Source organism: Astyanax mexicanus, chromosome 12 (assembly GCF_023375975.1).
Source record: "Astyanax mexicanus isolate ESR-SI-001 chromosome 12, AstMex3_surface, whole genome shotgun sequence".
Classification (NCBI taxonomy): Eukaryota; Metazoa; Chordata; class Actinopteri; order Characiformes; family Acestrorhamphidae; genus Astyanax; species Astyanax mexicanus.
This window is the reverse complement of record NC_064419.1, coordinates 12,497,140-12,522,704: the sequence shown is the minus strand read 5'-3', so window position 1 is coordinate 12,522,704 and position 25,565 is coordinate 12,497,140. Positions and strand designations below refer to the sequence as shown.

General features: G+C 36.4%; 1 protein-coding gene across 6 annotated transcripts; it reads right to left on the bottom strand.

Annotated features, from left to right (window-relative positions):
• Window positions 1–82: 82 nt before the first annotated feature.
• cdk11b (cyclin-dependent kinase 11B) lies at window positions 83–25,552 on the bottom strand. 6 transcript variants are annotated; one of them, XM_022670779.2, is made up of 20 exons: window positions 25,428–25,552; window positions 23,543–23,673; window positions 20,310–20,425; window positions 19,921–20,048; window positions 19,686–19,833; window positions 19,353–19,382; window positions 16,588–16,775; window positions 15,163–15,300; window positions 12,298–12,393; window positions 11,058–11,174; window positions 10,164–10,232; window positions 8,744–8,943; window positions 8,107–8,319; window positions 7,673–7,778; window positions 7,033–7,154; window positions 6,477–6,584; window positions 5,704–5,820; window positions 5,171–5,319; window positions 1,982–2,171; window positions 83–747 (listed from the first exon to the last, which is right to left on the bottom strand). In XM_022670779.2, exons 2-20 carry the CDS (start codon window positions 23,651–23,653, stop codon window positions 655–657), a joined length of 2,439 nt encoding a protein of 812 aa, XP_022526500.1. In that variant the 5' UTR covers window positions 23,654–23,673; window positions 25,428–25,552; the 3' UTR covers window positions 83–654. The 6 variants fall into 6 exon arrangements, with proteins under 6 accessions (XP_022526500.1, XP_022526505.1, XP_022526502.1 ...); XM_022670784.2 differs by having other exon boundaries at window positions 16,588–16,736; XM_022670781.2 differs by lacking the exon at window positions 25,428–25,552 and adding an exon at window positions 25,345–25,366.
• Between the last annotated feature and the right edge of the window lie 13 nt (window positions 25,553–25,565).

Here is a 25,565-nt window from a genome sequence, read left to right as displayed (position 1 = left end):
TCTCCTCTTAACTGTTTCTTAAACTTGAGAAAGAAACAAGGACGTAACATACCGTGTGCCTTCTAAAGAAAAAAATAAAACATACTAGCAAATAGTTTATTTCTTGCAACAAAACATCACCTGTACCAGTCACAGATTCAGGTGAATCCTGGCTTTCTACTTCCTAAAAAACTACAGTTACAGATCCAATTTATGTTGGAGACAGTAGCTGAGTAGATGAGAGGAAGTAAGAGGTAAATGCTCCCTCTTCAGCAGATTAAAACCAGGTTTGAAATTCAAACCAACACAAAAATAAAGACTGAAAAAACATCAGGTGGTTCCTTGAAAATTACAAGGACAAAGGAGGAAAAGAATAAAATGCAATGACACCTGGATGAAGTCAGAATCCTGATTTTGTACAGACTTGTAGAACAGAAGAGCAGTTAAATTGCCTCTAAAATCTAGAAGAATGAGCATGAAACGAAGAATGTCTCAAGTTCTCTCATCACCTTGGAGAACAGTCTGCAAGAGTTCATCTGTATCTCAGCAAGGCTCAGAGGAAGGGTCAGTATCTGCTTTTAGTAAGTCTCTCTTGAATCGAGTCCTGGCATTAGTGCCACAAAGACAGCAAGCAGCGTCTCCCTTTGCTCTGATGAGAAGAGATGAGGCAGGAGCTCAAAACTTCAGACTGAATCCTGGGCCAGACTTGGACAGTCCTTGGTTAGCTGTAGTCAGGTGGAAACCAGTGTCCTTCAGGTCATCGTCACCCTGAAGAGGAAATGGAAACAAGTTGTAAGATAAGCGACATAAAACTAAATAATAAAGCTTGACCCTAAATGCTGGAAATCTTTTTTTTTTTCCAATTTCCCCCCCAAGACCAGTGAAACATTCCATATGTCACTGGCTGCAACACAAACTTAACGCATGATAAATCCACCCCCAGGCTTAGCAGATGGAGACGTGCTCCTTTTATCAAATTCTGCAACCTTTTTTCCTCTAAATATTAATTTAAAGTTTTAATGACTATTCTGATGATTTTCTTTTGAGGAGTTTCAATGCTGCATTTTGTCCAATTATTTGTCTGTAATTTAAAGGAGAAATCTGATGTGAAATGGACTTTGGGTGAAGTAATGATGGTAAAACATGATAACAGGTACCAGCTTTTGTCAAATAGTCTACATCTGAGAGTCCTGATATTTAAAACAAGGCACTGAGCTCTATTAACAGAAAAGTTCAAGGTATTTTATTAAAACACTATCTTTAGGTAGTTCTGTAGTGCAATCATCTTGAAATTAAGTCACGATAAGCCAAGTTTATAAAATTATGCTATTTGTTGTTTGGTGCCCTTTATTTCCTTGTACACGGTCACCAGTTATTTTTAGCAACAGAGGGAATTCATGCATTTCCATTGAATAAATTTGCAATCTGTTCCCCTATCCCACCTATTTGTTTGTGCTCCTCAGTCCAACAGTCTTTTTTAAAAAACTACCTACGCACATTTAAAGCCTTGTTTTAAAAGCCAGAGCCTTCAGAATTCTACAAATTAAGTGTGGAATTCCTTTGAGTTTGTTAATGGTGTAAAAATGTTTAAAAAGTGGTTTCTTTGCATGAGCAATGCTATGCATCTCTTTTGGGAGCATCGACTAAAAGCGCTGAATTAAGGAATGCTGGGGGAAAATGGAGGTGGGCTATTCAACAAAAGTTTGGAATCGTTATCATGTTTCACTGCTATCCAGGTCTGTTTTACACCGGATTTCTACTTTAAAAAAGCAAACCCCAGACACAAAACATGTGTCTGACAGATTAAATATAAGGCAAAAAGCACAATTCTATAAATCAGATTTAAAAGTATGAAGGTAACTAAAATTAGCCATGATAATCAGGTCTTTTAGTGAAATGTACAGTAAATCAGCTGTACATTGCAAAAAACAGTGTTTCCGATTCTTAATGTACAGTAAGTGTTCCAGGCACAACACTGGCAGGTTAGTTATGGTTTTCATACCAGCTGGCTGTAGCCCAGACCTCCCTCAGGGGGTTGGGGGCTGGTTCCTCTCTTCACCCGCTGCTGCTCACTCTTTGCCGGCCAAGTGGGGAACATGGATGGCTCAATGGGGAGCGGTGTTTCCCGGAAATACTCATGCTTCAAGGCCTCATCTGCGCTGATCCGCTTAGCAGGGCAATAAGTTAGGAATCTAGAAAGGTAGAATTGATTTATTAGAATTACAGAAAAGGCTACATGCGTACGTGCCAATATTCTCTTTTCTTTCATTTAACCCACTGTGCACAAGCTGCCGGAATGCAAAACACTAAAAGTGATTTTTGTAGATTAATTCACCTTTTTTTAGCAGCCTCCCAGCCCCAATGTAAACTCAGACACTTCATATATAAGTAGTGTCAATCGTCCACTGACATTTTTGCTATTAAAAAAATTATAATACACACATTACTAGGGCTTTGTATTGTTCAAAGATTTTTAAAACAAATACGGTAATTTGAATATGATACTGATACCCAAACAATACTTTTGATACCTTTTTCTAAATTGTCACCAAAAAATACATAATTCAGCCAACATGAGTAATCTTATTCTCATACTGTCACCACGAGAGGCTTCATCTTTTTATTTGGATCTCGTTGGACCAAAAAAAAAAAAAAAAGAGCATTTTGTTTGTGGAGCTTTATTATGAACTAAAACAGCATTACTTAAACCACTTAAACTATAAATATTTTCCCTGAGCATACTGCTGAATGCAGTTCAGTTTTTAGGGTTTAGAATATTTTTTAGAAATATAAAAATAAACTTTCCTGACTGATTGTATCGTCTGCTGTTGAAGAAATCCGCACCAGAATTTTATGAGTAAAAAGGGAAAATAATTCTCAATAATTTTTCTAATTGACTTACAATAATGCGCAATATTCTGCATTAGTTAAAAATGTATTTATATGTCATATTGTAGTACCCTTCGCTTCTTAAAGGTTAATAATAATAAAATAATTGGTCACTTAATATATTAATGGAAACTATATATTTCAAGCACTTTTTAAATAAAACAAAATTATCAAACAGTGCACATATTTCTTAAGCATTTATTAATGGGTATTTAATTGTAAATAATAAAAAAAAACATTAGATTGACTCAATTAAATAATTAAAATAAATGGTGTCAAACACTAATTATTATTTTTAGATCTTTCAGTTCTCTGCAGCACTGAGACATTTCGGTCTGTGCCTTTTTGATATCAAATTTTGACCCCCAGCCCTAATAATAAGTTCCATACTTATCTTTGATATGGCAGCTAACAAAGGCACTAAAGCAACCAGCTCATGTCTATAATCTAGGCATCATCTTTACACCAGAGACACGCTAGGCCATTTTTAGGCTAGTGAACTTTGCATTACCTCTCATATAAATAGTCTGATAGTGTACAATTAAAAATATTAAGACCCTACATAACCAAAAAAAACAGTTGCACTGAATTTTAGAGTGCGGAAAAATGTGAACAGCATTTTCCAAATTTGCAGTATGTTACTCAAGAGGAGTGATAGATGCTGGAGATTTGCTACAAACATGTTTAGTTTCTGGCAGCTTCCACAGAGCTATGGCAGCGAATCCAGCAAATGTTGTCTCGCATTAGGAGGAAATGGAGAATGTGCCGGAAGATAAGTCTAAATATTGCACAATAAACAAATAAAAACTAAAATGTTAACACCAGACAACTGCCAAACAGCGTTCGAGAGAACATGCGGGAGATAATGATGATGATGATAAAGTCATGATGGAGACTTAAAGCAGTCTTTTTGTCTGGGTGAAGTCCAGCATTTGTAATTTGGCTGCTGTTTCTGTCTGCCCCGAGTCTAACAGGAGGCCAAACAGACTACTCAGCGAGAGAAGCTCCTGCTGCTCCAGACAGACCAAAACACAAACCAACTGCAAGTTCACTAGCTGACATACGGTATGCATTTCAGCATGCATAGACGCACACGTGTGGTATTTGAAACAAGGATGTGATTTTCCTTGAGATATTTACTCTAAAAAATTCCATACATTCTGAACTGTAGGAGACTTATGGTGCATGACTGAGATCAGCTAATGAGTCTAAATCAGGTAAAAGAAATTCAGCTAACAGGGAATAAGTATAACAATTTAAGCAATTACTGACCAGATATAGGATCTTAATCAGAATTAATTTGATTAGCTGATCAGGTACAGGTCAAGTTGAACATTACATATATAGTTTATTTTTTTTCTTTAACCCTGACTCCCAATCTAGCTCATTCCAAAGATAAACTAACTCACTAACACAGCTGCAGTTTATTAATCACTGTGTGCTGATTCAGAGACGTGTATTTTTAACCAGCTATCAGAAACATATCATCACAGTTTACGTGGTTAGCCTACAGTTACCTTTCTTTTAGAAAAATCTCCGTATATCCAGATCTGTTTTAAAATCAGCTGAAGCAGCTGCGTGTCTCGATCTCGCTGCTAAATCTCACAGCGAGGGAGGGGCTTCCCAACAGCAAACTGCCTCTCCTCCACGCGCCACAAAACCAGCAAGCTGATTGGCTGTTTCTACTGAGAGGCGGGACTTAATACCTGAACCGGCTTCGTGATTGGTCCGGTCTGTCTCCTCATTAATAGTACTGCTGATCTGAGCGAAAAAGTTGTCATTTTTGGGGGGACAAATCCACCTGTTTCTAATATTATCCCCCTCGGCTCCTACGCCAATGTTATCACCTACTGTTGTCTTCTTCTGCCTTTCTACCAGGAATGACAAACCTCATCGACTCTACTACTACTGTCAGCAACTACTGAGAGGCGCCCTCTTGAGGGGGATTCTGATAACAGTGTTGTTGTTCTTTCTTAAAATTGACTGTCAAGGAATTTAAAGGGCTGCTCTCACTATTTGTCAATATTTTTTATTTATGACCCAGTCGTTGTCTGGGGTAAATTAGGGCAATTGATTGGTTTGCTTGCCTTGTTGCAACAGGCCTTCCTGTTGCATAACAACGTTGTAAACATCTAGGCTATCTGTTCCAAACTGGGGAATTGAACAGATACTTTATCCTGTATGAATCAGCCAGTCAGACCCTTCACAGAACCTCCTCTGTTAAAACAGATTCAGCTTGAATAGCACTTGATATTACATTTTGTGTTTCCCTGACACTCGCTCAAAGCAAATCAAAACGTACTTGTTCATAAGGTCAAAGCCCTGGTCAGACAGCAGTGCTCCAAAGCGCTTGCGCAGGTTGTTATAGGGGTACTCTGTAAAAGTCATCTTCTTCACAGCAGGCAGCTCATTGTAGCCTGGCCAAATTTTTTCACTGGGAGAGCCAAGATCCTACAACGCAGGAAGAAAGAAAGAGTCACACCCACCAAACATTGACTCCAAATGTTACTACAATAAATCTAAATGAACAAAACTACCATGGAAAAAATTTGAGACAGTTCTTCTGGCTGGGGTTTATGTTTGTTTGAGTGTGCGCATTGATGAATTGGCGTGACAACTGTGGAATAACTGCTTTGTGTAGAAGAATGAGGAGTTTCCTTTTAAAGAATGAAAGCATGCACCCTGTGGTCAGATGAATCATCAGCATCATTGTGATGGATTATGTGTAAAAGCTGGAAAAGCTGTCTTTATTTCCCCAGAGTATGCATACAAAGAAAATAATGTATTATTATAGCATACATGATAAATATTTAATGCTTAAACCCTAAAGCTCACCTTAAATATTTTGTTGATTTGGTCAATCTCCGACTTCCCTGGGAAGAGTGGTTTCTGGGTAAGGAGTTCGCCAAATATGCAGCCCACTGACCACATGTCCACAGCTGTGGAGTACTCCTGTCAAAGAAAATAAATTGAAACACTTTACACTTCCTAGACCCAAGGAGACTTTATTAAAGTATTCCATGTTTTGAAGATATCTTGGAAACAATATAATCTATTTTTTTTTACTTTTCTTTTATTTTTATTATGCCTTTTCATCCCAGACTTGCAATTTACTGATTATCTTACACAATTTGCTAAAATCCCCTATAACTCGTAATGTCCCAACACCAGAGGTGCGAACACTAGCGCATGATTCCTCTGATGACGTGAGGTCAGCCACCACCTCTGTTTAAACTGCTACTGATGTTGTATTACAGAGCTGCATCATAACGCCAACACTCAGAGGAAAGTGCAGCAACTCTGCTCCAACGTATCAGCTAACAGACGCCTTTGTGCTGAGCAACATCACCTTTGGGATTGATGTGGGGAGAGCGCCATCCCCACCTAGAGAGAGCAAGGCCAATTGTACTCACTCAGACTTTGGTTACTCAGGCATACTGCATGACGGATTAGAATCAGCAGCAATCTCCTAATCATAGTGGCAGCGCCTTAGTCAGCTGGACCACCCGGAGCCCTGGTGGCATATACCCGTTTTTGTATATTGCTTATATATACACATATATGCTGGGCCTTAGGATTTGAGGATTATTGAATGAGGACTCACTGACCTTCGCCCCCAAAAGCAGGTCCGGGCTGCGGTACCACAAAGTGACCACCACTGGCGTATAGGGTTTCAGAGGAGAACCGTACTCTCGTGCCAGCCCAAAATCTCCAATCTGCAGAGTACAAACCAGGTCAAGTGAAGAGGCTTTTACTCTCATTTCAATCGAGTACCTAGTACACAGTGCGATAAAATTGTTTCTCCGGAACAAACACAGAGCAACATGGAACTAACTGTACAATATACAGTGCAAACATGCTACAAATTGTGCAACAAAGAACTAAAACACTACAGTAAACAGCAGACATTAGACAACAGACAAAGTGCAGTACTGACACAGTACAGTCTAAATGTATGTGGTGAGAATAAGGTGCAGATATATGTAACATGTTATAGGCCATACATGATCACAGCAGTTACTAAGGTAGAGAATACATAGTTCTTAATGGTATATAGAGTTAGCAGCTGTGTGTGTGCGTGCATAGAGACCAGATAAATGTAAAACTGAACTGTAGTCTTTTACATAGGACCAGTGTACAGTAATAAGAAAACAAGTCAGAAACCTTTAAAATTCCTTTGTGGCTCAGCAGCAGATTAGAGGTCTTGAGGTCACGATGTAGGATCCAGTTGTCATGAAGATGGCGAACACCTCTCAACAGCTGGATCATTAGCGTCTTTACTTCACCTAAAGGGAGACAGAATACAGAGGAAAGGAACTGATCAATTATTTGACATATAAATAACGTAATGTAACTTAAAAGTAAAAACAAAACTAAGAATACTAAAAAAGAGCAGATGATAATGATTTATGATTATATTTCTAAATCCTGGTCCTGATGTCTCTTTACTCTGCACATTTTAGAGAAGTGTTGAAGTTTGCAGTATTAATGTACAGCTCTGCCCATCTCCATTTGTTTAAACATTGTATCGTATCATCTAGTTTTTACCTCTAGACTATTGTTTCATCTCCAGAGTCTTTTTTTTCCTGACATTTTCCGTGTGAAAATAAAAAAGGAATACAAGCTGGTACAAGCTGCTACAAGTGGTAAGCAAACACTTTTATTGATGAAATATGATTTATTAGAAAAAAAAAGTATCCACAAAAAAAATGCACTTGGCATCTCTGTTCTAAGCTCAATGAAGGTGGTCTGAGAAATGCTCGGAGTGGAGGAAGGGGGTTGGTTTAACAAAGGAGTATCATACCTGGGAGGAAGGGCTGTTTCATGGTTTCCATCAAGCTTTTTAGGTCGTGCTCAACGTAGTTCATCACTATGTAGATCTTGTCCATGTTACTGCCCACCACAATCTCCTACAAGAAGAACAGTTAGAAGACATTTCTTGACAGGGTTATTAACCAATATCACACCTATTCCTAAACTTAAACGACTGCTTCACTCAGGAATCTCAACTAAAGTAAATTTAACAAGAAAAACTCTTATGATGTAACGGGTCACCCTCTATTTTCTATTATTACCAGTTCAAGCTGTGATTATTTGGAGTTTACTGTAGGTTGTCACACACAAGTGGAGCAACTGTCTAAGTGTGGCACTGCATTTTCTTCTTCCCTCTTTGGGTCAAAACGGCTTAAACAACTCCACTATTTATGCAAGGATAAAGAATTTTGTCATATAACTCACTCTGACAGTGACTATGTTGGTGTGCTGGGCCTTTAGGATGGTATTGATCTCTCGAAGTGAAGTGATGGGAAATCCCTCCTTCTCTTTCTCCATCTTTAACCTCTTGAGGGCCACAATTTCATCCGTCTTTTTATCTTTGGCTCTGTAGACCACTCCGTAAGTGCCTTCTTCTATACGGTTTAGGCATTGGAATTCCTCCACGCTACGACAGCCCTAACAAAAAGGCAAAAAATAAACAACACTTGGATTAGCGTCTTGCAAGATATGCAAAAACATGCATATGTGTCCTAATGGACCAAAATAGAGAACAGACACAATAGGGCTGGATAATATGGCCAAAATTGATCTCAAAAATATATACATTTTTTATTTTAATTGAAACAGTTTAATGCTAATATTGATAAACAATATAAAAGCCACAAAAAGCTGCCAAAAACACCAACAACCGATGTGTGTGCTTCAATTTACCAATTCATGTAATGTACATCAATAATTGACATGTGCTGTTCATAATCCTAATCAGAATCAACATTACTGAAACATGTTCTATTGCGATACTGTCCAGTCAAAAGACACACATTATCTTATTATATTTAAACCAATTAAACACAGTGATATGCTGCTGATAAACACATACCTGTAAGGCCGGCAGATATTTAGGTAGTTCTTTCTTTAGCTCCACAGGTGAGACAGGAGGAGAGTCTGGAATGTAATTGTCCTCAGGTGTGGCAGACTGAGAATGAGATTGAGGAGTTACATCCCCCATTTCTTCTCCTTCTTCTATCTCTTCTTCCTCAACACTCTCTTCTGAGTCATGATCAAAGCGGGACTCTGGAACTGAAGAGTAGTAAACATAATCATACCGGTTCAGAGAACACTAACATCCGTATAAACATTTCTAAGGACTTCTCTCATAGGCCTCAGTGCTCAGTTCTGATTTTTGGTGAGATGTGATCTAGGGGAATTGATCTCTTACATGCATATAACCATTTAACTTTATAAAATCACTGGGGATTTCCCCATCACATCTGTTTGCTTCTGAGTTCGAGTCATTTGATTGAGTATCTGCCGATACCGTGTCCTGATCCAATATGTTGGTAAACTAATTATTTATTATTATTAAACTAACAGTATCAAAACAGCCCTTTTAAATTACAAAATGAACAAGTAATAAATGGCCATATAAATGGTTTACTTAAAAACGTCTCTTCTCTTAAATAAACAAACAAATGTGTCACAACAACAACTCTGTGATTAATTATAATTAAGATCATAATTCATATATTTATAATGCTGGTAGTTCTGTATATTTGGGAGGGTGACTAGACTTTATTATACTATATTATAATATATCAGGGTAGCTAAATAAAAATATTTTAAATGTGCTTTTACTGAGTTTAAATTTAGGAAACAAACACTAGTGTAGATGCATTTACTATTTTTTTCATTTTTGGAAAGAGAAAACGTCCATGTGATCAGATCAGACACATCCCTAAACACAAATTATACAAATTAACCACATGCCTCATGAACAACTTAATGACCTGAATAGCAGAGCGAGTTATTATTGCAGGTATAATTTGCTCAGAACAGTGGGGATGAATGTGGAAACATTTCAGATACATTTTTGGCAGCATTTCCTTGCATTAAAATGTTAGGTGGTGCCTTCACAATAACAAAAAAACGACAGTGCATAACCCTATGTGAATTACAGCCAGACATTAGGCTTGTCACGATAAGTAAGTAGTCCACTTTTTGAACAATATACGGACATGACCTCATTCCTTTTAACTGACCTTGATATTGCCTATTCTGTTTACTTAGTAAGGAGAGTTATACTGACTATCATGGCAAACTAAGCTATAAATACTAAACAAAAATAATCTTAACAGCTCAAAAACTAGACTTACACAAGTAGGAAAAAAATGTGAAAATATTCAATGTTAATCTTTTTATTAGATTCTCATCAGTACTCCAAGTCTAAAGTCTTGCTTTTGTATACTTGGACTTGAATAATGTGAATAATATAGATTAAGGTTGTGAAAGACCATCCTCACCAGGAGGTATGTGATTGCCATTCTCTCTCCCTTCCTCCTCCTCTGACTGCTCTTCATCACTAACGTCATCTGTAAAGTGCAAAAAAAGAAGAAAAAAATATATTAATACATACATACACATTTACACACATGCATTTCTAAAAACACACAATTGCACACTACATTAAGCTTAACGTATAGCATGGTTATTTTAGCTAACAAATTCTGTTCACCATGTTGAACATCGCCTCGCTTTACAAAATAATCACAGAAAGCAATCCAGACTGTTCTCTCCAACCTACCTACTGCTACCAGAGCAGGAGTACCCCTGAATCTTTAAAGAGCACCTACTCTCCTCTAACAAACACCTTTAACTAACAAACTATTTCTAACCTCATTCCTGCTCCCCCTTTCCTTCTCTATACCACTATTACCCTTTAGCCTCCTTTAGGCCCTGCCTTGGATTTTATGTCCTCTATTGCTATTGTAACTCATTATTTGTAAGATGCTTTGGATGAAAGCCTCTGCTAAATGAAACATAATGTAATGTAATGAATGTGGCAGTAATCTAGGATTTAAAAAATACATTTAAAAAGTATTCTACCCATACAAACGTATTCTCTAGTGAGAAACACTAGTTTGACACATTGCATGTCTCAACTACTTCCCTTTTCCACGACTTGAATTAATAACAACTCCAATCTGTTTTAGCGTTTAGCAGACTCTGCTGCCAGATTTAACCAGAAATGAGAGAAAAAATGATCTTGATTAGGCTCATGCATGGCTTCTCCACAGCGTCCCTTTCTACTGAAATTATACAAGCTTATATCAAGCTGTGCGCATGTGTGTGCCTGCAGCAGAAGCTGAGTTCACCAGTAAGCAGAGATGGAATAAACTGTCTGGAAGGACACGGACCTGCACTTTGATCAGATCCAGAGTCTGAACCTGACTCTCCCTCTTCGTCTCCTTCACTCTGGCTACTCGACTCTTCTTCTTCATCGTCATCATCCTCCTCTGAGCCAGACCCTGAACCTTTAAGCACAGAAACAATAAAAAATAAGAGAAATATAGCAGTTTATGGAGTACACACCAAAGCATGCATGATATAGAACAGTCTATAATGGCCTGCCTTTTATACATTAAATTAAAACAGGCAATAAACTATAATATTGGTGTTCATGAATAGAAGCTTCATCCCCAAATTTTCAATTTATCCCAATAATTAGATGACGCACAATCATTCTAGAGAACACTGTTCCACAGGTCAAAACTGGGAGGCATTTATTCTATAAACTACAGACAGAATTTTTCCCAAATTCATAGTTAATTATTGTAATTTAGAGCATTTATTTGCAGAAGATGAAAAATGGCTAAAATAACAAAACATGATGCAGAGCTTTCAGACCTCAAATAATGCAAATAAAACAAGTTCATGTTCATAAGGTTTAGAAATCAATATTTGTTGAAATAACCCTGGTTTTTAATCACAGTTTTCATGCATCTTGGCATGTTCTCCTCCACCAGTCTTACGCACTGCTTTTGGATAACTTTATGCCTTTACTGCTCGTGTAAACATTTAAGCAGTTCAGCTTGGTTTGATGGCTTGTGATCATCCATCTGATCTCTTGATTATATTCCAGATATTTTCAATTTGGTAAAATCAAAGAAGCTAATTTTTCGGTGGTCTCTTTTTTCCTTCCACAGCTGTACATGTGGAACTTTCGATTATGATTACAATTATAATTTTTAGTTCTTACAAAAACCTTCAATTTTTTTATTTGTAAACAGACACCATATAAAGTAAGTGTTTCCTTTACATTGAAAATCACTAACACATAATTGCTGTTGTGTGACATTTTTTAGTTTGTTTATTAAAGAAAAGATGCATCTTTAAATGGAATCATTTATATGGTTATTTAGTACATGTTTTTGTGATAAAAATTGGTTTAAATAAAATGAATAAAAACAATTAAGGGAAAACTTGGATGTGTTCTTTATTTATTTATTTATTTTTAACTATCAGACTGGGATTCAACATCTGCAGTTACTCAAAATTAAATGAATTGGAAGCAAAAACAAATGTGATCAGGATATCTCTATTTATGTATATGTATGTGTGTGTGTGTGTGTGTGTGTGTGTGCATTTGTCTCTTACCTATCGAGGACTCTGCTGTACTGGTCTTTCTCTCACTGTCACTGATATCCTGAAGATCAGAGAGTAAGTCTCTACCCTCCGGTTTCTCTTCTTTAACTGAAAAAACAGAAAATGAAGAGTCATCCCAAAATAACTGCATAGTGTAAATAACATTGAAAAGTACCTTATTATACAGGAAAAATATGTTTATTCTTAACCGCTTTTTTAACTACACTAGTATTTTCCAGATCATTTCTTGTGGCCAAAATATTGACCCTGACATTACTGCGATAAACATTATTATAGTAATTTTAAGACCATTTAATTCCACTGACAATGATAATTAAATAGTATAACAAAGAATTTGTATTCTGTTAAAGACATCTACTGCAGTCCACATTGTGTGTATGGAATTGTAGTTATTTAAGCATTGTTCATATAACAAGACAGGCTAAAATACTGTTCACTGTTACACAAACACAGTAGACAATGCTACAATGCTTGTTCATATATATATATATATATATATATATATATATATATATATATATATATATATATATATATATATATATATATATATATATATATATATTATGATTATATTATATATATATTATTGAGTCATGCTCATTTATTCTACAATAAGTTAATACTGTAACGAACGTGACAGGCCTAAACTATAACTTTTATAAATATTGCTGTATCTCTAAAACAGCATAAGTGAATAAACAGATTAATTAAAAAAATATATTATCAATAATCCATTAAATCCATTATCTAATCCATTAAAGGTAATCATCGCTAAAATGTTAGACAACACTTATTTAACATTCAACAAATGCTTATCACTTTTGCAGTGACCTCGCAAAAAAAGGAGGAGGAGGAAACTGGGTGATCTAATAGCCTCTGAGCAGCAGACCACAGGACATACCCCGCCAGTGAGGGAACGGTAATGGCTAGCACACACCACTAAAAGTGTCTTATTACCACACAGGCTGGGCTAGACTGGCCTATTAAGAGCTGTAGGAAAAACTCTGGCTGAACTTCATTTTACAGTGTGGAAATAACTTTGTATCAATATGCTCCAAATGGATACTGAGAAAAATTATATAATCATCTATCAATAGTGTTTATATGTTACAGTTTAAAAACAATAATGATTTTACTAACACTGAAGCTAACCTATGTGATAACCAATTAGGAAGCCCTGATATCAGACCCTTTTTTTTACTTTATTTACGCTAATGACATGCAGACACCATCAAGGAGCAAAATCACTTTCATCAGATGACAGCATATTTTAATAATATTCTTCATTGTATTAAAATACCTACAATAAGAATAAAACTATCAATTACTCAGCATTAATGTACTTTAATGTAGATTTGATCAGGACATCAGTAATTGTAAACTAATTTTTATAGCTCCGTAATATAAACTATAAAATATAATTTGCAGAGAATTTATCCTCCTAGGTTGAACTTTCATACTATTTGTGGTTTATCATCAGCGCCCATGCAGTTATCATCTGCATAAAGGTCCTGTCTGGAAGAACATCCATATAAAAACCATAACGCAGAGTTTATTTGGTTCAAAGACCCGGCATGGAAACTATGCTGCCTGAATCCCTCTTTAATGATGTAACAGATGATGTGACCTAATAATACAAATATATACATATATAACATTATATTGTCAGTAAGGGCTGAAGGTGTGAGCTGGCAGCATCTAAAGAATGAGGGCATTAAATGGGAGCATAGAAAAGTTACTGTCAATTTATTACCCCCCAATTAAAATTCTTAATGTGGTCTGGTTCATTTTTTGAGGTTTTAAAAGTCTCACGATGTGATGAAACAAAAACTTTCACAGCATCATGTTGCTTTAGGAAGTGAGGAGTCCGCTAAAAACATTTCTTACAAGGTAATAAACAGTTTTTAATCTCAATACACAATGTGAATATTACTGGCATGTTTATGTTGTCAGAATCTTTGGAATCTTTAAAGTAAAGCTGGAAAATCAATGGAATCAAAGCTGGAATCAATCTTCATTTGAATGATCCGATATCGATTCATATAAACCCGAATCGATCTTTACACATATTTGTTTTATCTTGAGAGACCATTCTCTCGAGCACCGCTCTCTGGCTGGGGTGAGCTGGAGCACGAGAGACGGTGCCCAGGAGTGCGGGGAGTTTCTGTAAACATTTAAAGCATTTTTTGTATTTCCACTCACTGCTGCCTGTGTTTATAAAACTAGTACATTTAACACTGTTTTAAGCTGTACTTTATTTAAAGTAAGATAGGACCAGCTGAATCCACTGTTAGCTTAGCGGGTTAGCCAAATCACCGGTTAAGCTAATCCCCATTAGTCATACAGGTTTAACTGTTAGACAGAATAACTGTAGATTAATCTGTAACTAAGGGATTTCATCTATAAATAGAAAATTCACACTTTTATTCACAAATAAACAATAAATTTATGAAGGATGTTCCGTTTTTGTTTTATGTAACTAATATGTCAGTATTGCTGAAATCGATGGCTTCCGAAACCTCATTAATGGTCTGGAAGCACGTTATTTTTTACCCACATTTGAGTAAAGTGTCCATTCCAAATCTGTTTAGAGATGTGAAGCACGGTGTCACAATCAACTAAGCTACTTTAAATGATATATATATATATATATATATATATATATATATATATATATATATATATATATATATATATATATATATATATATATATAGTACTTTAAAGCCTAGTATCTATACATTTACCTACAGAGACATACATTTGAAATCAATTTCTTTAGTTATCCACATGACTGCTCTATAAAAAGCTATATCTATTATAATGCTGAACAATTGGCGATGTTAAACTCACCCGTCCGGCGCTGTTCACTACTCTCTGGTCTTTGTTCTCTTTGCTGGCGCATAGGGCTCCGGCTTCGACTGCGGTGCCTAGGCTTAGTTTTATCTCCATACTCTTCTACTGCAGCAGGTCGGTGATGAGGTGGGGGACCTACAGGCACACAAACACACAAATCGCTAATCAAATAATGCAATGCAAGACAATGTTAAGTAGTACATTTAGTCATGTGGCATTTGCAAAGTATTCAACACAAAGCAGGCAGTGCTGTGAATATGTTGGGGGGAGTAGTAAATTATTTCAAACAAATTGTTGGTATTTCTTTAATATATATTTGGTAGGGGTGTAACAAAACACTATGTTTAAGATTAGACTTTCTCACAATATTTTGAACAGATGTAAATAAAAAAAAAATACATTTTTTTTTCTAAAATGTAAAGGATATAATGATGCACCCACTTTTTTTTAGATTTCTTAACTATAGAAACAATGCCAAATGCACTTTATATAAATTTATAAATATAAATATGTACAGATATTTATTAATTAGTATTTTAAGTATTGTTTAAGTTTAAAAAAAATAATGTGGTGTTTAGATTCTTAATTAATCACTTATTTTTTAAGTAATATAAAGTGAAAGTATTATTGTATAATATCTATAAGTTGAACAGTTGTGAACAGTAACAAAGTAAATGTAAATTATCTACTTAAATAGTTTTTTCTTGTCTATTTACTGAAGTATTTTCATTTTTGGTGACTGTAATTTACTTTAACTGATCTGCATTTCATTTTGTTGCCTCTCCAATATAAAGCAGAGAGGCAGTGGAGTTTATCAGATGCTTGTCAGCTCAAAGGCTCTGCAGCCTGGAGGATCCGCTGCCCATGTGTACCCTGCTCTTTCAGCAAAGGGACATGGGAATTCCTCCACTAAATGCTGCGTGGAAGCAACAAGCACCAGGCGAAGGGTAACTACCCAGCCCCAATCGTGGAATGAACCAGTTTTCCAGCTTTAGCTCACACAAGCCAAGAGAAATGACAGATCTATATCAAACCTTTTTTAGGAGGCTGAAACAGAAGAATTAAGGACAGCTAACTGACAAACAATCACATCCAAAAAGTTTTGTTTGTTTGGCTTCAGTCTAAAACGATTTCCCTGGTTCTGGGTCCCTGACCACTGGTTCTTTGGCCTGCACTAGCAGAGGTCTGACCTCTGCAACTGCATGAGATTTCATAATAATAGAACATAGAATTGTCTATTTCCATGATGTACATCGTAAATTTTTCCATTGTTACACCCCTGATATTTGGTGTAAATGAAGCAATCAGACCTTGTCCGGTATTATAAATGTATCGTCTCCAGGTACTAGTGTCAAACTTATCCTAAAACCAGCCTCCATCACAAACATCTCATGCTAAGAATGTGTATTTCCTTCTTCACACCTTCTCGCCGGGTATCCCGTTCTTTGCGACGCTCCTCAGCCCTCCTTTCCCTCTCCTTCTGTTCACGCTGCTCCCTCTGTTCTTTCTGCTGCTGCTCCCGCAGCTTCCTCTCCCTCTCCCGCTGGCGCTCCAGCTGCTCCAGCCGGTCCCTGCAGGCCGAGGGAAACGGGGGAAGCCGGTCAGCAGATCTTCACAAAATCACAAACATTTACACAGAAAGGGTTAGCACCAGCCAGGCCTAGCCATGGCTGTTCAGTCAGGATGGGACACTCGCACCAACAATATGAATGACCCACTACTCTAAGCCACATATTTAACTTATTCCTCATCAAACAACTTATATACTGCCTTAATACATATACTGCCCAATAAAAATCTGGCGACACCTTATATTCATCAAGAGCCTGCTTTGTTATGAAATGTTCTCTTTTGAGCTACCATTACAATTAAAAAGTTTGTTCTTAATTAGGGCTGGGTACCATTAACATTTTTTGATACCAGTTTGATACTTTGAATTTGGAACTGTTACCCAAACAATACTTTCTAATAAAAAAATACAAAAAGTGATAATTATTCTCAAAATACGTATTTAATTAACAGTCGATAAGAGTAATCTTATTTTCATACTGTCACCTTGAGATAATACCATACCTTTGTATCTTGTTGGAAAAAATAGGCATGTTTATTTGTGGCGCTTTATTAAGAACAAAAATATCAGCATTACTTTAACTGCTTAAACGACAATAGCATTAGATTGGCAAAATTAAATATTTATTTATATATTAATGGTTTCAATCACTTAAAAAAAGTCTGTATTACTGTGAAGGAACAGTAATAATAGTGTAGTGTGGTTCAAGTCTGGCAGCCTAGATAATTTTTTTACAGTACTATAATATCTCAGGGTCGAGTGAGCAGGGACCGAGCGAGAGAGAGAGAGAGAGAGAGAGCGCTAATTAGCTGGAGAAAGAGATACAATGAGAGTGAGTGAGAGATACACAGCGTAAGCGAGCAAAAGACAGCACGAGTGTGCGAGAGGGAGAGCGAGCCTGAGGTTGTTTTTACCGAGCTTTCTGCACTCTCCATGTTTATGCGCAGTAACAAAAACAGGCACCAGATTTTTTTTTTGCTTGCTATTGAATTGTGATACCCAGCCCTATTCTTAATTGAAGGTAATATTGAAATATCAAATTTTTGCTATTTCTGCTAAGATGTAAAAATCTATAATTTTAGATTAGTCAAAGGGGTCTTGGTGGTCTCCCCCACTCGTCTTGATTTTGCACAATCAACACCTCAGGTGGTGAGGAAGGCCTGCTCTAGGTAAATGTATATATTGGGGATGTAGGAATGTCGCAAGTGCAACAGAGTTTATAGTGAACTTGGATCAACATCGTAAATGTTACTTTTTTGATAAATCAGTGATTTGGACCTTTTCCGCCCTATTGACCAATAGCACCAACTGCATGGATGCCTGTCGATTTAGGTGAGTCACATTAAATGGGGCGAATTAAATATGCAATCCCTTATTTTACAACACATGTTCTTAAAATAATATTATTTGAATGAAATCTACGTTCACTTTCACATTTAGGAAATTTTTCTCGGAAATTCTTGTTAAAAACAACCAAACTAAACAAAAACAAAAAACAAACAAACAAAAAACATCAGTACATATTGACCATAATTCCAGGTGAAAATGAGAAAAAAATCCAATGGGGTGAATACATTTAGGTTACAGTGTAACTTGTAATCCTGTGTAATCTTTGATCGGCAGTCTGATTTCAGTTATATTTTGATCCAGCTCTGATATATTATATGGAGGGTACACTCTAGTATATATAAGCTATATAGCTTATGAGCTAATGAACTATTTTTAAGGCTTTTAAGGGATTCTACAGCACCCCAGTAGTATCATATCCATTACTCTGGCATCAGGTTTTGTAAAGACGGAATAAAGCATTTACAAGTTTTTATGGCCATTCATCTCAGGTGGCCTGACATTTATTTGGATAGCTCGACTCCACAGACTTGTCTGGGTCTATTTTAGTGCCAATGACATGTACAGCCTAGAAGCAGTTTATACTAAATGATATTCAGCTTAAAAACAGACTTTGAAGTCCAACATAAATGAAAACTTAAGCTCAATTTGTGCAAGAACCCCGCTTGAAAGTTTTAAAGCATAATTAAAGGGGTAAATGTGATATGTAAGAAGTAATATTCTACAGCATATCATTATCAATCATTGTTTTATCAATATGTTTTAGATATTTTATATCTTAAGTCTGCATGTTTTTGAGAAGTGTGTAATAAAAGCATTTGTCATTTTACCATGACATGAAAGAAAACCTACCAGGATTCTCCAAATATGCTAACAACTCCCAAAATGGTTGCAGATGCTACATCATAGAACAAATCATCTCCTAGCCCTCAACCAAGAAAAACACTTTAAAAGACTACTGTAGAATGTAAGTATTGTGCACAATTCAAGTTTGTGTGTGCAGTCCAAATAAATGTCCTATTTCAAGCAAATTTCCAATTTCAGATTAGAATCTTGATAACCCTCATGTTCACTTTTTACGAATTTAAAAAAATAAAAGTAGACAAAACAATAGTCAGAAATATAATACAAAAAAAGAGAGCCTTTTGTATTCTTATTTTAAATCCTTTTCAAGCTACTAGATTTAACAATATATTGACAAAATACATTTTTACTAAATGCTAATACTAGTGCCCCCTTAAAGAAAACATATTTCAAAAAGTCATTTTACCTTTTTTCAATATCTGGCTGAGTAATTTGCCTGGGAAATGGGAAATGGGAAAAAATACTTCAACAGCTTTGACGTGCATAGTAATTTCCATTTAAAGCAAAGCATTTTCAAATATGTGCTGTGTACCCAATAAGTAGCAAATACATATAAAACAAACCACAAGTATCTGCTTAAATGGTTGAGTAAACCACCATGATGAAGTTTTTTTTTTTTTTTCTCAAAAAAGTGGGAAAAAAGGATGCTATAAAATAAACACATTTAAAAAACCTCATCATGAAAGGAGAAAAAAAATACACCACCACTAAATAGAAAAGTGTGTGTTTCTGAAATCACCTCTCTCTGCGGGAGTGAGCCCTGGCCTGGTCGCGGCGCTTCTGTCTTTCATAGTCTCTGCGAGCCTTGTTGTCCTCCTGCCACTGCCTCTTCCGCCTCTCATTCTCTCTCTCCTTCTCTTTGTCTTTGGTGCGTATGTGTTTTCCAGCTTTGGAAAGATGAGTTATAGTCACACAATTGAACAGATCATTTTTTAAAAATATTTTAAGAAGGTCAGAGCAGTTAGAATGATCACCTTCTTCAGTAGAGTGGCTTCGGTGCCTCCTCTTATCCTTCCGCTTCTCTTCCTTCCTGTGATATGACTTGTCTTTTCTCGCCATCTGCTGTGGGGGCTTTATAGCCAGGGATTCATCTTCCTCTCCTCTGGAAATGAAATCAAAAAGAGCAGGTTTGAGGTTAAGTGAATTCTCTGATATGTGATGCGTGTTAAATCTAGATTTCACAAGATATTAAAGACAGCTGTCCCTCAGCATCATGTCCTTGCTGTGGATGTTCTTTTTAATGATTATATGCAATTAAATCATCCATGTTTTTTAACTAACAGGATATAAATATTTAAGCAACAATATTTTGTTGGGTCACAGAAAGTTCTGCATAAACAGGCACTCTTTACTGCTTCCTTACCGGTCTTCTGTCGAGTCCTCCCGCATGTATGGAGAGTTACGTATTGTTATTTCCATTCTGTGGTCCCGTAGTTCTCCTTCCTCCGGAGTGTCCCGTTTGGATTCGCGATCATCCGTCTGTCCAAAGAGAAAAAACATAAAACTGTTTTAGTAAAAAAAAGTCATTCAGATCTTTATTGCTTTATTACAGCAACTAAAAGATCAAAGAAATTGTGAAATTTACAGTTTACAGAGATGGAAAGCTACGTATGTGGATTCCTTTAATAACTGTGTCATAGTATAACAGTGTTGCCAGTGATGAAAGAACTGGAGAGCTGCATGGGGAATGAGGTGGGAAAGGTTATGAATTGACCTCCCCAGCTGTGAAAGTAACAGAGAACTTGAGACCCCCTCTCCACCTGAAAGAATTGGAGATCTGTATAGGGGAATGAAGTTGAAAAGGTGATTGGTTGATTTTGCCACTAAAGAAATCACAGAACTGTAGGTCTCTTTTACATTAGCATACAGAAGGTCCATTGCATGTTTTCTCCTGTTGTATGCTCTGACTAAACGTTGAGAGGTATGAGGAGTTTGAAACGTGACTAAAGTCTCCAGACTCTAGAGTGAAAGTCCTGAATCCTGGGACTCACAAAGCTAATAAAACAGCTGCAGAACTTTAACACACAGTTCAACGTCCGACATACAGATGACTTCCCTAACTGTAATTTAAGAGGGATTACATCATAAGCAATTTACATGCACACCACCTTGTTGGTTGGTCCCAAACTCTGTTCTCCCTGACAGCAGTAAACTCATCAAGGGATCTAAATTATTTTTTTCCTTAGGTGCACTCAAATTTTTGACTGCATTGCATTTAACACTGCAGTTTTACAGGTTTTAACTTTTAAAATCACTGTCCATATTAGGGCTGGCCCGAATAGCGTTTTTTGAGCTCCGGATATTCGGCACTGATTCGAAGCGAATATTGGTTTTTAAAAAAAGAGGTAAAAAAAATAAATAAAAAAAAGCAAATCACGGCCCCTTTAATCCACTGAAAAATGTTCAATTTGCTCTGACCGACGAGACATATTCACCCCGGATTTTTGGTGTTTTTATCCCCCATATTTTTGTGTTTTCACCCCATATTTTTTCTGTGTTTTTAGCCCAGATTTCTTTGTGTTTTCATCCCGGAATTTCTGCTGCCCCACACCGCTTATCCGCTGCGTAAGCAGGCTAGGAGGCTGCTGCTGCACGGTTTCTCCGCTGCGCAAGCCAGCCCAGTAAATTGCTGTTTGTGTTTTCACACTTAGGCTATTTGCTTAAAAAAACAAACAAAAAAAACGTTTGTTCAGGAAGTATTTTATATTCTTAAACATTGTTAATTATATTAGAGGACAGTCATTGTAAACTGTACTTGGTCTATTTCGGTTAAAGGATTGTGCAGGGCATATTACTGATTTTGTATTTTTGCACTTGGGCTATAAGCTCAATATTAAATATTTCGTTTGTTTAGAAATTATTTTATATTTTTAAACCATGTTAAATTATATTAGAGTAGAGGAAAGTCATTGTTAATGACGTTATTGTACTTAGTCTATTTCGGTTTAAGGATTGTGCAGGGCATAGCCGTATTGCTGATTTTGTATTTTTGCACTTGGGCTATAAGCTCAATATTAAATATTTCGTTTGCTTAGAAATTATTTTATATTTTTAAACCATTTTAAATTATATTAGATAAGAGGAAATTCGTTCAGACATCATTTTTGTAGGCCAGGCTTTTGTAACCGATTTAGCCCCTACTGTTGCCACATTACCCCTTACGTTTTATTATATAAATCAGTTTCGAAGAGCCTGCATTTTTTTTTATCATGTATAATAGAGGTCTGCGCGACACTGATTTTTAAACCCACTCTTCCACGCTCCCGCATTTCTGTCTCGTTACCGCTCCGCAAAAAAATTGCTTCTTTTAATCCCGCGCCCGCCACATACACATTTCTGCCGCTCCCGCCCCACGTTCCTAATATAAATTAAATAAACTACATTTAATGCTTCAAATTTACTTATATATTTATTAAAACAGCAGCGCTGAATAGTGCGGTCCCGTTCCTTACCCCAGTCCAAACACCATCGGTGTGTGCGTGTGTGTGTCGGTCCATCCTGCGCGTTGAGAGTTTTCTTTAGGTTTTTTTTTTTTTTTACAATTATTACAGTTTTCTTAACTATTTATTAATTTGCTCCCGCATCGTCTGGATTAAACTGCCGCTCCAGCCAATAACAGTTCAGTTCTGTCCCGCGCGCAAGATATTCTGACGGGACCCGCGAGAACAGAAGTGGTTAGAGTGAGGTGGAACTCTGGAAAGGAGAAAAAAAACGAATATCCGAATACCAAAATTAAAAACCGAATACCTACTCAACGAACGAATATCCGAATACCCGAATATTCGGGTCCAGCCCTAGTCCATATAGGCAATATTAAAAACGAATAATTTTGTCAACATAAAGGTCTGTTTTTGAAGCACAATTCTACAAGGAAGATAACTTACTGATAAAAGTGTTGGTGCTTAAAGTGCTTCACTGAGCTAAATTTAAACATAAAAAAATCTCAAGATAAATGAAATATAAAGAAAATCTAAGTTAAGAGTGCAAGTGTTTCAAGGGCTTCAAACTGAACAGCTCATAGCTCAACGTCTTATGATCTATCCTTTAATGCAGTCACATTACCTTGGATGGCCAACTCCTGTAGTTTTCCTTCTCACTACAGGTTAGTGCTGGATGATATGACCAAAACAATATATATTTATACATTTTGGTTGATATGATAATTTCTATATGAATTAGAACAGTATAAAAGATACTTTCTAGTTATTACCCAACACCAGGATGCAGATAGTGTCTCAGTGCTAGCTTTGCTAACAGACTGTTGGTGTTAATGGAGATAAGCTAACTGGCAATGCTAACTTTATTTTAGAGGTAAATTAATCAATGTTTTCTTAATTAATTCTGCTGGTGTTCTAATTCTTAATTCTACTTCACTACCTATATTTTGTTGCACTCTATCTAGTGAGCAGCACATACCAGACTATTTCTAATGACATAATGCAGTTGGTTACTCTTTGTTGTGCACAAAAAATATCCACAATGTTCTCTAGAAATATTATATCTCCATTATTGATGAATATCTTAGTAGCACCTTCCTAGGTACCAACTAAATGATTAAATAACTAGGAAGTCACTAAAGACAAAAACATGACGTACGTTTTTCAGGTGCTTTGGGTCAGTTTTTTCCTCAAGCTCTCGTCTGCGTTTTTTCTCCAGCAAAATCTCATCAAGCGTTTTAACTTTCCAGGTCTCTTTTTCGTCCCCCATCAGCTCCAAGTCACCACCAGCTGCAAGACAAGAGCAATCCTAAAAAACTACTAAAGCAAAGCAAACAAGCTAGAGACCAATACCTATAGCTGACTTTTGTAGTCACAACAAACCCAATGTCTTTACTGTTTGTTTAGTTTACAGGTGAACATAAGTCTGAAATGAGTGACATGTTTTTTTTTTAATGAAATAAAAGGTTTTAAAAAGAGAACATTTTCAAATTTTAACAACCTAAGCAAAAAACTGCTTTATCTCCAATTGTACAAGGTCAACTGCATATTTGCCGTGCCAAATTACGAAAACTACGGATGCACGTTAATAGCAGAATTATAAATGTACACCCTCAGTTAATCAGATAACTTGATTTTACCTCTTTAGGATAATTGACCTGAGCTACATTTTCCAAGAAAAAAAAATTGTGACTTTTAGTGATATTTTAATAGCTTTCCAAGAAAAGACTACTTTAACTGAACTAATTTGAATGATTCAGTGCTCGTCTCAGATAAGTATGTGATGAGATTTATGCTGTAATGTAATATGTGTATTTCTTATTAATGAAGACTACGGGCAATAAATACTATACAGTTGTTTAGTCTAATTATTTAATCTGCATTTTAGTCAGTAAAATAAGTAAGATCATAAAGTTAGGTAGAAATGCTCTACAATTTGTGGCTGTTAAAATGTCTTTTCAGTCTATACTTCCTAAATGCTGAATTAGGATTACGATTTCTGGTTACTTTTACAGCGCGACTGTTTGATACATTATCCTCTTAAACCACTGCTAATTTTTCAAATAAGAAAACTTGTTTTTGTGTTTCATGTTGAATTTGAAAAATTGAGATCTGGGGCGATTATTTTAGGAAACTGCCTACATTGTCATTTTCCGAGGACTTTTATTAAGTACACAGTTTTACATTGGTCAAATTTTATTTAATTAATACTTGAAAATTTGGAGTTTTTCAATTTCACAGAGCAGACAGAAGTTAGCTTAACTAGTGGACTAATCTAGCTAATCTAAATCTAGCTAATATTCTGGGACTTGGTTTTTATAGTGAATTAAATTCCACCTCAGCAGAAGAGCGCCATTTAGGACGGACTGGAATGTCTAATCGGATGTAATAATATTAATACAAATTTAACTCAAGACAAACAGTTTTTTCCTCGAAAATAAAAAAAATAGTTTCCAAACTCTACAAAAATATGAAGCTATCTTAGCTAAATAACATAGCAAAGGCTAGACATTTACTACAAGCACAGCCGCCTGATTAGCTAATGCTAACGAGCTAACTTTGCGTCTTCCACAGCGAGGATAGAAAACGCTGCTGTAAAGAATCGTTAGCTAATTAACAGTTAGCTAGCCTGAGGTAAAGTTAGCGATACATAGAGCTCGCTTATTTTTAGTTAGGCAACTAGCCAGTTAACACAGACATAAAACTGTAGTTAGAGGGGTTCGCGGTGTCTAACGTTATAAAGCGTGTTTTATAGTCAGGAGACAAAATAAAACAGATAGTTAGCTAATAACTCAAGTTTAGCTAAGCTAAGTTAGCTATTTCCTTTACCGCTGCTGTTAGCCGCAGGAGCGTGCGTGTTCCGTACGTTAGCTAAGCTAAGTTAGGTTATCTGGGTTAATTCGGTTTAAATCCCCGGTCCAGCGGTCCGTGTGCTGTAGAACTCAGTAAGAGGGCAGTTACCAGAACACCGCTAACACGGGATTTAATGAATTCAGGGCGAATTTCAGCTACAGCTTCAAGAAAATATAAAAATTATCACAAACCTGAAATTGACTCGGCGCGTCTAAACCACCGGAAAAACAACTCGCTCCTTTCCTTTCAGCTGCAGCTCTTCAGCTGATCCACAGCGCCACCTACTGAACTCTCCTTACAGTACACAGACCAAAGTGTGTGTGTGTGTG

What these genes read in the sequence shown, in the direction of transcription:
- cdk11b (XM_022670779.2), bottom strand. Translation starts at nt 23,653, where the DNA reads ATGGGGGACGAAAAAGAGACCTGGAAAGTTAAAACGCTTGATGAGATT. An exon ending in GCTCACTCCCGCAGAGAGAG is followed by an intron (nt 19,383 to 19,685) that starts GTGATTTCAGAA and finishes CCCATTTCCCAG; the next exon opens with GCAAATTACTCAGCCAGATA. An exon ending in ACCTGCTTTTGGGGGCGAAG is followed by an intron (nt 5,821 to 6,476) that starts GTCAGTGAGTCC and finishes TTTCTTTGACAG; the next exon opens with GAGTACTCCACAGCTGTGGA.